Genomic DNA, 12,915 nt, shown 5'->3' with positions numbered 1-12,915 from the left:
CTTCTCCTCCTCCTTGTTGCTGGGGACATTTCACCTAACCCTGGACCCCCACTCCCCCCTGCTAATCACACTGTTTGCAATAAAATAAATTTCCCTCCCTCTTACTGTAACCTTATTAATATTCCACTCCTTCCCCCTACACCCCCTCCAATCTCGGCTGCCCTCTGGAATGCCCACTCAGTCTGCAACAAACTGCCCTTTATCCATGATCTTTTCATTTCCAATGCTTTCACATTCTTTGGGATCACTGAAACCTGGCTGACCCCTTCTGACACAGTCTAACCTGCCGCCCTCTCCTATGGAGGTTTCCGCTTTAGCCACACTCCTAGAGGTGGGAATAAGCATGGTGGTGGTGTGGGCATTCTCCTCTCAGATAAATGCTCCTTCAAGCCTCTCACTCCTATTCCCTCTCTCTCCCTGCCATCCTTTGAAGTCCATTCAGTCCGACTATACTCTCCCTTGAACCTCCAAATTGCAGTTATTTAACGCCCTCCAGGCCCTGCTTCTGTTTTCTTGGATCATTTCTCTGCCAGGCTTCTCCAGTTCCTATCCTCTGACATCCCTACCATCATCATGGGTGATTTTAACATTCCTATTGACACCAATAACACTGTCTCCAAAAAACTTCTATCACTCACTTCCTCCTATGGCTTGTCTCAGCGGTCCTCTACCTCAACCCACACTGATGGCCATACGCTTGACCTCGTATTCACTCGTCTATGTTCTGTCACTGACTTTACTAATGATCCACTACCACTCTCTGACCATAACCTACTTAGCTTCTCTCTCTCCTCCTCCGTTCCTACCACCCTGGCACAAGCACGCTCACATACTCGAAGAAACTATAGCAATCTAGACATTCAAACTGTCTCTGAAGCCCTGGCACCTCTCCTCACACAATCCTTCACTGACCCAGACTCGGCTGCTATACACTACAACAGCTCCATTACAAAAGTCATGGATGACTTCACCCCCCTCGTCAATGCCCACCCTCACCGTGTCTGTCGCCAACCCTGGATGACCAAAACAACTAAAGAGTTAAAAAGATGCTCTAGAGCAGCTGAACGGCGCTGGAGGAAAAGTAACACAAGTGAGGACTCTTATATAAAATTGCCTTGAACAACTTCAGAAACCCACTCTCTGTGGCAAAAAAGTCCTATTTTTCTTCCCTAATATCCTCCCATTTACACAATCCAAAACGCTTGTTCAGCACCGTCAACTCCGTTCTCCCTCCTCCTCCTCCTCCTCCATCTTGTTTATCAGCTGAAGAATTTGCAACATACTTCACTGATAAAATTGACAAAATCAGAAGTGAATTCTCCATGCAGCCCTCAAATCCCACCTCCACACCTCTCATTGACTGTTCTCTAACTGCCTTCTCTCCACTCTCTGAACACTCTCTTTCCTCTATAATTGTCAAAGCTAATCTAACCACCTGTTCTTTGGATCCTATTCCCTCCCATTTCATTCCGCAGCTATCCTCATCTCTCTTGCCTGCACTAACAACGCTATTTAACCTGTCCCTCTCTACTGGCATCTTTCCATCCCCACTCAAAAAAGCTGTTGTGACACCACTACTTAAAAAACCTTCTCTAGATCCTACCACACTTGCCAACTACCGCCCAGTGTCACTTCTCCCATTTGCATCCAAACTACTTGAACGCCATATACATGCAGAATTAAGCCATTATTTATCTGCTAACTTCCTACTTGATCAGTTCCAGTCTGGCTTTCGCTCCAACCACTCCACGGAAACCGCCCTTACCAAAGTGGCCAATGACCTTCTTACAGCCAAATCCAAAGGTCAATTTTACATACTCATCCTTCTTGACCTGTCATCAGCATTTGATACTGTCGACCACACCTTACTCCTACAAATACTTTCAAATGTCGGAATAAAGGGCCTTGCTCTCACATGGTTATCTTCCTACCTCTCTGGAAGGTCCTTCACAGTCTCCTACTCAGATCAGATCTCTTCTCCTCATGCTTTGTCTGTCGGGGTTCCCCAAGGCTCTGTCCTTGGTCCCCTCCTCTTTTCCATCTATATGCATGGTCTTGGTGATTTAATCAACTCATTTGGGTTTCAATACCACCTCTATGCAGACGATACACAACTGTACCTCTCTGCCCCTGACCTTAACTCCCTCCTTAAACATGTTCCTGACTGCTTGTCTGCTATATCCTCCTTCATGTCCTCTCGCTTCCTAAAACTTAATATGAGTAAAACAGAACTAATAATTTTTCCACCGTCTCTGTCCACCTCCCTGCCTGAAGTAACAATAAATGTTAATAACACTCCCATAACTTCAGTTCCCAAAGTTCGGTGCTTGGGGGTGATATTCGACTCATTTCTCTCTTTTATTCCTCATGTTCACTACATAACCAGCTCCTGCCATCTCCAACTCAAAAACATATCTCGCATCCGTCCCTTTCTCACTCAAGACACAACTAAAATGTTAATACATGCTCTCATAATTTCTCGTCTCGACTACTGCAACGTACTACTTTGTGGACTGCCGTCTAACAAACTGGCCCCGCTCCAGTCAGTACTGAACTCAGCTGCTTGTCTCATTCATCTTTCTTCTCGATCTTCCTCTGCCGACCCTCTTTGTCAAGCTCTTTACTGGCTGCAAATTAACCAGAGAATTCAGTTCAAACTCCTAACCCTAACCTACAAAGCTCTCCACAATCTCTCTCCCCGGTACATATCCTCACTAATCTCCAGATACAAACCCAATCGCAATCTCAGATCGGCACATGATCTTCTGTTGTCCTCCTCTAGAATCAACTCCTCACATTCACGTTTACAAGACTTCGCACGCGCTTCACCCTTCCTCTGGAATGCCCTCCCACAACACATCCGTCACTCGCCAACCTTTGTTACCTTAAACGCTCTCTAAAAACACACTTGTTCCGACAAGCATATGCGCTACCTTAGGCCACTTCCCTTTGTACTAAGACCAAATTGCACTCCTACTAGGTATCCTAAAACACAAAGCCTCTATATATTTTCTGCATACTACCCCTCCTCCTGTTCCCCCCCCCCCATTCCCCCCATTCCATTTAGATTGTAAGCTCGCAAGGGCAGGGCTCTCTCCCCCTTTTGTGTCTTGGTAACCATTATACATTTTATTCATCATGTTAATTTTATCACTCATGTCATTACCAATTCTATAATTTGTATTTTGTATCATTCTTTGTATTTTGTCACTAATTATGTATCTTGTATATTGGTGTACACCATTGTCTGTATTATTATGTACCTCATGTTTGTTTCTTACTTTGTACAGCGCCACGGAATATGTTGGCGCTTTATAAATCAATAATAATAATGGTAATGCTGTTAGAGGTAATACTTGACTTAAATGAGAGCTCAAGATCAAATAATACCGTCAGATAGCAGGTATTAGAAGTTAAGGTTATTGTGATGTTTTCTACATTGATGATCTACAGGAGCAGAGACAGATGGTGGAGCTAGCATTTTACTTATATTAAGTGTGAGTAATTGGGATGACATTAATGCAGAAACAGCAGAGACAGTCAGGGACTTGAAATAAGAGTTAAGAGAGGTCAGGAGCTGTGAGATAGATGTGAGTGCCATCAATACAGAAGAGTGTAATTTGCCTTTTTAAAGCAGAAGTTATTTGCAGTAATTCAGCTTTAAGTAAGCAACTGTGGTTTCTCATAATGTATCACTCCTGGATATGCAAATTATCTTTTATTGCACACCCTAGGAAAGCATACGGGGCTAAAAGAGACCAAACATCTCTATCCTTTAGTATCTTGTCCAAACTTGCCATGGCTTTCCTTCCAAGCAACAAGCACCTCTTAACCACTTAAGGACCACGTGGATTTTTAATGATCGGTGCTGCGCGGGTTCTCCGGCCCGCAGCACCGATCAGGTAAAAGGCAGGGCGATCAGACTTCCCCCCTTTTTTCCCCACTAGGGGGATGTCCTGCAGGGGGGGGGGTCTGATCGCCGCCGGCTGCCTGTGATTTGCGGGGGGGCTCCTCAAAGCCCCCCTCCGCAGCGATATTGTGCGCTCCCTCCCCTTACCTCCCTCTCTCTTCCCCTGTGTGAGGCGCAGGACGGATATCCGTCCTGCACCGGATAGGATAGGCTTCAGCCTATCAAATGACGGCGATCCCCGGCCAATCAGAGGCCGGGGATCGCCGATCTCCGTCACGGCGCTGCTGCGTGTTTACATTATGTGTGCGAGCCGCGATCGGCGGCTCGCACGCTGTTCAAGGAGACAGCCTCCGTGAACTAGCATGGAAAGGCCGTGGGAAACCACTAACGACCCGCCGACGCCTATCGGCGTTAGGCGGTCGTTAAGTGGTTAATCTCATGGCTGCAGTCACCATCTGCAGAGATCTTGGAGAATATTGTGGTACACTAAAAGACAGAGGGCATGGAAAGAAGTTAGAATTGCAGTGGGAGACAGTGAAAGTCATCCAGATTAATAACAGCATATTGAAGAATGTCCTGCAGGGGGTACCAGGAGCACAGCTGCCTGAGAGCACACAAAAAAGAACGTGATTGACATCATGCTAATTGTGTCGCCCTGAAGGATTAAGGGACCTTTCACACTAAGTCCATTGCAATGGACACTATCATTGCGTTGCAAAACAATGATATTTGTGTGCAGCGTTCACATTGAGTGCAGTGCAGAAGGTTCTGACGAAATAACACAGCATGCTGTGTGTTAAAGAGGAACTGTAGGGAGAGGATACTTTTTTTTTAACAAAACAAAGGAAAAGAGAGTGCGTTATGAGGAAAAGAAAAAGATATAAGCAAAACAGAGAAAAAAAAAAGAATCTTTCTCTGACAATGTGGTGTAGAAAAAATGTCTCAGATGTACTACTCGCACACAGAGCTAGGGTTCCCTCTCTCCTCTCAAAATTGGTGTGTATAGGAGTTATGAGTGTGGAGAGATGGGGACTTAGAAATCAGCAGCATAATCTATTCTGTCGGCAGAAGGCAGTTGTTTTTCTTGATTTCTTTTGAGGCCCCCTGCACACTGCAAATCCGATTTGTTATTCCGATTTGCAATTCCTATTTTCCCTGGATGCTATCAAAAGAAAAACGCAGAAAAAACGCAGCACACCGTACCGAAAAATCCCAAATCGGAATCGCATGTAGTGTGCAAGAGGCCTTAGATGTTTTTAAAGCCATCTTTTACCATTGTGTACACATTTTATTTTTTTGAAGCTTCATGGGCAATCTAGCTTCATATCTCTATTTTTAGATATTTGAGTATTTTTACTTTCTTATCTATTTGATCCATATTATGAAATTTACATTTGTGTTTCATTACATTATAGGCTCATGCACTGTAAATGAGAATGATATGAGGAACCACGGATTACGGCTAAAACCTAACCAAGCACGCACTGTTGATCACCGTGCATATGTTGAATTCAATTGCGCTCCTGAATATGAAAGTTCAGGTTATCTTGGAGAATATTGCTGGAATGGAGTGCTGAGATATCCTACTTGTTACAAAAGTAAGATTAACTTATCTATCTTAAAGTGCTACCTAAATTTGACATAAACCAGGTTTTTGCCTATACAAAACAATGGATGGTTTTCAGGTTTTGTTATGTATTCATTCTTACTTAGTTCTGACTCTCCCCAGTGTGTAACACTGCTGCAGATAGTTACATACAAGCTAACTACAGTTCTTCCAAATGAGGAGTCACTTGACGAGTGGCCATTCTGGGCTTTTTGTATTGCCTTGTGTCATAATGACAGCACATTTATTATAGCAGGTTGGCCACTGGCCAGTAGTGTTGTGCAGGGATAAACTATATGATCGTTTGTGCATAACAGAGATTAGATCTGGGCAACAATGAGTAGTCTGGTATCTCTGTATGTTGTCATCATTATAAATGGCTCTACACTGTGTAAGGCTGAATTCACACTGTATACGTTGCACAATGCCAATGTTAAAAATGGGCAGAAAGCCTGCATCCAACAAATTAGAATAACATGATCATTTAAAACGCAGTATTGTGAACAGGCGCACAGAATGGTGTGAGCAGTGAGTTGACCTACATCACTATGCTACAACTCAATTGATGCACTGTGAAAGTATTCTATGGGCTGGTTTACACTACAATTTGCTGCTTTTCTTTCTAATGCAAACAACCACAGTTGACAGTGTATTCAAAGGTACATGCAGAAGTTCCCAAGCTTACTTATGGGCTCTTCCACACATCTGTTGTGAAGTGTGTTATGGCTAAATGCCAGAACACTTCCGTCGCATAAGCCTGTCCAGTTGTGAACACTTGTTCTGGTGCATAAGCCTGTCCACTTGTAGAAAAGTGCTGCTGCCCTATTCTGCAAGGGGACTGGGCTACATGCTGGAAGTGACACAGGGCCCCAGGAGTGATTCAGAAGAAAATGCTGCTGTCAAGTGTTAAGACAAAAGAGATTTGAAGAATTATTTATGTTGTCTAGTATTTCCGAATGATCGTCACCACTGGAGAACCTTAGTCATGCCCTTGCTCACTATAAAAATATCACAATCCAGAAGTTACAGGTGTAGCCTCTTTATAAAGAAATCAAACAGTAACAGAGTAGTACCCCCAAATAGGGCATGTTTTCTGGCTTATGTTCTCTTCCTAGTTACTTTCCATGTGAATGGAAAGTGGCACAAGTCTTGTGCCTGCAGGTCAGTGGTTCAGGTCACTGATAGCCACTGTATAAACAGCTAGCTACACACACCCACCTTGTTCCTAAGGCCACGGTGCTCAAGGACCAATCATTTGCAACGTTTAACTCTCTCCTACTGTTGAACCTTTACTGACTCCATTCCACTGCCGCTGACATGCTGCAGAACCATGCGTTGTGTTGGTTCCATTGCTAAACAGGAATAGATCTCACAACCTGCCCCCCACAATATCAAAATGTTGCGAACTCCCCACCTGTAGCTCTGATAAACTACTGGCAGCACAAGATGGATTATCGCAGCCTGTACACAGATATTAAAGCAGTATAAAACTCTGACATAATATTCCATAAAAACATGTTTTCTTACTTTTTATATCCCATATAGTTATTATATTTGCTCTTGTGCATAAGTATGATTATTCATTTAGAAATTACAAGTTCCCAAAGCACAAATTTTTTGCTCTGAGAGCTGACATTGCATTTTATTCATAACTGGTGTATTCATATTGTAATGTACCCAGAAATGCTTTCTGAGTATCTGTCTGTGTTCTGGAGTGTCTGAATTGCCAGAGAATGTTTACATTCCTCACTTGATACAATGAAGTAAACACAAGATAATGTTATCTCCAGTTCGGATGTGTCCAGCTTTCCCTGCAGGGAGCTTGTAAATCCTGTGTTTAACTAGTTGAATGCTGGTCTAGTAAAAAAAATGGTGGTAGTATATAATATGCTGTAAATAATCTTTTAGAGCAAAGAATAAATGCTGAGATTCATACCACTTTAGAGTTATTGGTACTTAAGTATTAAAGGGATACTGTAGGGGGGTCGGGGGAAAATGAGCTGAACTTACCCGGGGCTTCTAATGGTCCCCCGCAGACATCCTGTGTTGGCGCAGCCACTCACCGTTGCTCTGGCCCCGCCTCCAGTTCACTTCTGGAATTTCTGACTTTAAAGTCAGAAAACCACTGCGCCTGCACGCCCGTGTCCTCACTTCCGCTGATGTCACCAGGAGTGTACTGCGCAGACACAGACCATACTGGGCCTGCGCTGTGCACTCTTGATGACATCAGTGGGAGTGAGGACACAGGTGTGCAGGCGCAGTGGTTTTCTGACTTTAAAGTCAGAAATTCCAGAAGTGAACTGGAGGCGGGGCCGAAGCATCGGTGAGTGGCTGCGCCAACACTGGATGTCTGCGGGGGACCATTAGAAGGCCCGGGTAAGTTCAACTCATTTTCCCCCGACCCCCCTACAGTATCCCTTTAAGCCATCCAGGCAGTCACACACTCAGGAAAATTGTATACAATGTTGCAATCCCTTTAGTGTTAGGGCTCTTTCACATCAGAGCTTGTGTTGGAGAACGCTCAAAGCATAAGTTTTGTTGTATGCGTTTTAATGCGTTTTCAATGCGTTACAGCACATAGGAAAACGCAGGTAATTTTTTTTCTTTTAGTTTTCAACTTTCTACATTGTTCCTCCGTTGCATTCCGGGACTGATTGCCTGCGTTAACGGATTAAAAACGCACATAGTGTGCGTTTTACTTTGACTAACATTGTAACGCATAAAGCTAGCGTCGGCCGAAAAACTGCGCCTGGGTGCAGTGTAACGCAATGCACAAAAAGGCTGCGTTATATGTGAAAGCTAAAATGAAAGTCTATGGACTTTTATTTCACCTTGGGTAAAGCAAACTTTACCCGTTGCGTTGAAACGCAGAAAATCTGCCCTAATGTGAAAGAGCCCTTAGCGTCTTAGATTACAGCCTGTAATCTCATTCAAAAGTGGAATAAATAAAAAGTCATATGAATTTACAATGTATTAAATAAAGACTGAACATATTTACTTACATGATAAATTACAGTGCTTAACTTAAAGGGAACCTAAACTGAGATGGATATGTTTCCTTTTAACCACTTAAGGACCGGGCTATGTTCTTCTGATCTGTGCTGGGTGGGCTCTTCAGCCCACAGCACAGATTGTGTTTGAGGCAGAGCGACCAGACTTCCCCCCCTTTTTTCTCCACTAGGGGGATGTCCTGCTGGGGGGGTCTGTTCGCCGCTGCTCACTTTCGCCTAGCGGGGGGCGATTTTCTGCCTCCCTCTGTTTCCCTCCCTCCCCTCCTTCCCCTGGGCGGCACCAGACGGCGATCTGTCCTGCGCCGCCTCTGTTAGGCTTCAGATCTGCTTTGTGGTGCTGCTGCGTAGCAGGGGATTTCTTCCCCGCGTGTTTACATTTAGCCTGCGAGCCGCGATCGGAGGCTCGCAGGCTGTTCACAGAGACACCCTCCGTGAACTGACGTGGAAAGGCCACTTGGGAAACCACATACGACCTGCCGCCGCCTATCGGCATTAGGCTGTCGTTATGTGGTTAAACAATACCAGTTGCCTGGCAACCCTGCTGAGCTCTTTGGCTATAGCAGTGGCTGAATCACGCACCTGAAACAAGCATGCTGCTAATCCAGTCTGACTTCAGTCAGAGTACCTAATCTGCATGCTTTTTCAAGGCTATGGCTAAAAGCATTAGAGACACAGGATCAGCAGGAGAGTCAGGCAACTGGTATTATTTAAAAAGGAAAAATTCATATCCTTTTCAGTTTAGGTTCCCTTTAACTAGCAGTATGATTACATCCAGATTTTATTGTTTAAAATGGTGCTATTTTTCCCAAGCTTTTAGATCCAATTGTTCATACTGTTAGATAGATTTGCAACAGCCATGCACATTACACACCTCCCACGGATTCAGCTCGGGTTTAAGGTAACCCTTGACCTCCCCTGCTCCTTAACCCGCTTTCCCTTCCTTAACTCCTAAACGTAACCTCCCTCCTCCTTAACCCTAACCCTTAACTTTCCCCCCTTAACCCCTAATCCTTAACCCCCCAACTCTTAAAGTGTACCCAAGGCAATATGTGACATAAGATAAACATGTGTATGTACAATGCAAAACATATTAATAACCAGTCTGCTTTACTTGCTTTATTTTGCTCCCTTTAAGAGTTCATTTTTAGGCATGGAAGTAATAGCTTCTCTCTTGTTAGTACCTTGTTGGGAATATAGTAAACATCACTAATAAGCAAAGTACAGCCATCAAACTTTTCTTAGCAGAATGCAACTTCTGAGAGCACAGGGAGAAAGGAAAAGGTCAGGGATACTTAAAGCGATATCGTCACCATAAAAATCAAATTTCAAAAGCAACTGGTCTGAGTGTATTAAGTGATAAAGATGCTAATCCTGCATTCAAAACGTTCAAAAATGTTTTGCTGTTATGATTTGGAGTTATCACATACTTAAGGAACACTGGCCCTTTAGTAGTCGTGCCAAAGAATTGCATGCTGGGGGTTCTTTTAATCTATATTCTATTCCTCCTCTTCCCTTTATTTCCCTGCCAGCTTCTTATCTGAAACCTGATCCCCTACTCACTTGTGTTTACAAGCAAGGCTGAGGCGACTCAGCGATTGGAGGAGACAAGAAAAAAAGTAGGCAAAAGACATGGCCCCCACCAGGAACAGAATTCTTGTAATTTACTATATAACATTCACTGAAATCAAAACGTGGACAGTATAATACATGTGTTATGTAAGTAGATCAAGTATTTATCTACTTATATATATATTTTTTCCCTGGCATAGTATGGATGATCCTACTGCTTTAATAGCCTGCCACTGAGTAGAGACAACAAACATTCAATCTATTTTGTAAATGTTTATATATAAAATAAAACCATGAAATGTCTAAAAAAAAAAAGGTCATTTATAGGAGTAGGAGGATAAATACAATTGTTTATCTCATCAGTTTATTTTCACCCTGGGTACACTTTAACTTTACCCCTTCACCCTTACCCCTCCCCCCTTAACCATAACCATTAACCTCCCCCCATCCCTAACCCCTAACCCTTAACCTACCACTCCTTAATCCTAACCCTTAACCTCCCCCTCCTTATTCCCTAACTTTAACCTGTCCACCCCTCCTTAACTCCTAACCTTAACTCTAACCCGCCCCTCTCCTTAGCCCCTAACCTTAACCCTTAAGAAACCTCCTCCTTAACCCCAAACCTTAACCTCCCTCCCCCCTCCTTAACCCCTATCCCATAACCTCGTCGCTCCTTAACTCCTAACCTTAACCCTAACCCTCTCCCCCTCCTTAACCTCTAACTTTAGAGGGGGAGAGTTAAGCCTAGTCTACACGGCACGATGGTACTTATTAATCGAGCCGCTGATGCGACTCGATTGATAAGATCAGACAGGTCCGATCTTGCCACCGCTCGATTCCCCGCGAGCGGACAATAGTGGGGAATCGAGCAGAAGATAAGCGGCGCCTGTGGGGACGAGCGGGTATCGAATCCGACGCACGCGCGGACGAGCGGGGACGTGGCGGGTACGCGCGGGGATGCGGAAGAGGTGATCCGGCGGCTAATCGAGCCGCCGGATCGCTCTGTGTAGATCTAGCTTTAGGGTTAAGGTAGAAGTTAAGGAGTGTTAAGAAGGTGTTAAGGAGGGGGGCGGAGAAGCTAAGGTTAGGGGTTAAGGAGGGGAGCTTAAGGTTTAGGATTAAAGAGCGGGAGGGTTATGGTTAATGTTAGGAGTAAAGAAGGATGGAGGTGAAGGGTTAGGATTAAGGTTAGGGGTTAAGGAGGGGGAGGTTAAGGTGGGGTTAAGGGTTAAGGGGGGGAGGTTAAAGTGGTCTGAAACTCTGACAGAACATTCAATAAAAATGTGTTCCCATACTTTTTATTACCCTTACAGTTATCACATTTGCTTTTGTGCAAAAGTTATATCGTTTGTTTACAAATTACAATTTCCCAAAGAACAGTTTATGTTCTCTGAAAGCTGCCATTTAATTGTATTCAAGCTGCTTTTTATTATATATTTCAATCTTATAGTGAGCTGTTCTGAACTGTGTGTATGCTTAAAGCAGAGAGAGCTTCACAGAGAGCTTGTTTTTAGTTGTTACATACAATGTAACAACTGGGGAATGTAAACAAAAGATACTGTTTGGATCAGATCCTAAGCTGAAGGGGCTTTCCATGGCAGGACAAAGTTCTGTGTTTAACTGTTTGAATGCTGTTCTGCTACAATTTGTTTTTGTGATAGTTAAATAGCAGTAGGAGGCGCCCTTGTTGTAATGTTTGTACTTGTGCGTACTTATAACAATTAATGTATGATATGTAGTAGATCGCCTACCTTAAGAATGGACACTCCACTCGGTAGGATGAATTTGAAAGTTTTTAATGATAGTAAGCACCTAGGACAACGCGTTTCGCGGAACAAACCGCTTCATCAGGTCAATATAGTGCTGCAGCAAATGGTGAGTATTCTGGGCGCCAAACCGTGTCAGCGGTGAGCGCTCTTACTTATATGGAGTGTCCATTCTTAAGGTAGGCGATCTACTACATATCATACATTAATTGTTATAAGTACGCACAAGTACAAACATTACAACAAGGGCGCCTCCTACTGCTATTTAACCTTAAGTCTAACATCCCACGCTGTGGGAGTGTTATTTCCTGCCACAATCCGTGGCAGGTAACATTTTTCGAAGGAGCTGCGACCACGAACCGCAAAGACCGAGTGGAGACGGGCTTTCTCCACCTGCGTACACGAGTGGTTGCCTCTCCAAGCAACCTACACTTGTGAGTAACCTTATTTGTATATCTTGATCGTTTCGCAAGGATAATACACTATAGGGGCTCCCGGTGTCTCTGTGGTTTTTTTTCGTTTTTTTGTTACACAGTATTTTTGTGATAGTAGCTTTAAAGCTGTAAAGAATCTTTTAGAGCAAAGAAGAAAGTTTCAGTTGCTGAGTTTCAGATCACTTTGAGGGCCCTTTTCCACTAGCAGTCGCTAGCGTTCGCGCTGAACGCTAGCGATTGCTGAATCGCAATTCCGCCGTTTTCCCGACGTTTGCGGCCGCGATTTTGCTATGCTATGCACTGCATAGCAAAATCGCGGCAAAAGTCGCTCCGCGGCGCGATCGCGATCAAGTAAAAAACGAATCGCGGTAGTGGAAATGACCTACCGCGATTCCTATGTTAAAAAGCAAACCGTAGCGATTGTAAAATCGCTAGCGGTTTGCGGTTTTGCGATTCAGCTAGCGCAAACGCGCTAGTGGAAAAGGGCCCTAAGGGTTAATGTTAAGGAGGAGGGGGGTTAAGGTTAGAAGTTAAGGAGGGGAGGGGGGGAGGTTAAGGTTAGGGGTTAAGGGGGGGTGTAGGTTAAGGTTAATGTTAGTAGTTAAGGAGGGGTAAGGTG

At 44.0% G+C, this 12,915-nt stretch overlaps 1 protein-coding gene across 4 annotated transcripts in view; it reads left to right on the top strand.

Annotated features, from left to right (window-relative positions):
- Window positions 1-12,915, top strand: part of LOC137521181 (coagulation factor XIII B chain-like) — a 268,933-nt gene that overhangs the window by 26,954 nt on the left and 229,064 nt on the right. For all 4 annotated transcript variants that reach the window (XM_068240106.1, XM_068240107.1, XM_068240105.1 and 1 more), the window contains exon 5: window positions 5,326-5,508. In XM_068240106.1, coding sequence (XP_068096207.1) covers window positions 5,326-5,508 — 183 coding nt within the window. The remainder of the gene's footprint in view (window positions 1-5,325; window positions 5,509-12,915) is intronic.

Source organism: Hyperolius riggenbachi, chromosome 6 (genome assembly GCF_040937935.1).
Source record: "Hyperolius riggenbachi isolate aHypRig1 chromosome 6, aHypRig1.pri, whole genome shotgun sequence".
Classification (NCBI taxonomy): domain Eukaryota; kingdom Metazoa; phylum Chordata; class Amphibia; order Anura; family Hyperoliidae; genus Hyperolius; species Hyperolius riggenbachi.
Note: the sequence above shows the minus strand (reverse complement) of the source record. Positions and strands in the feature narration are given on the sequence as shown.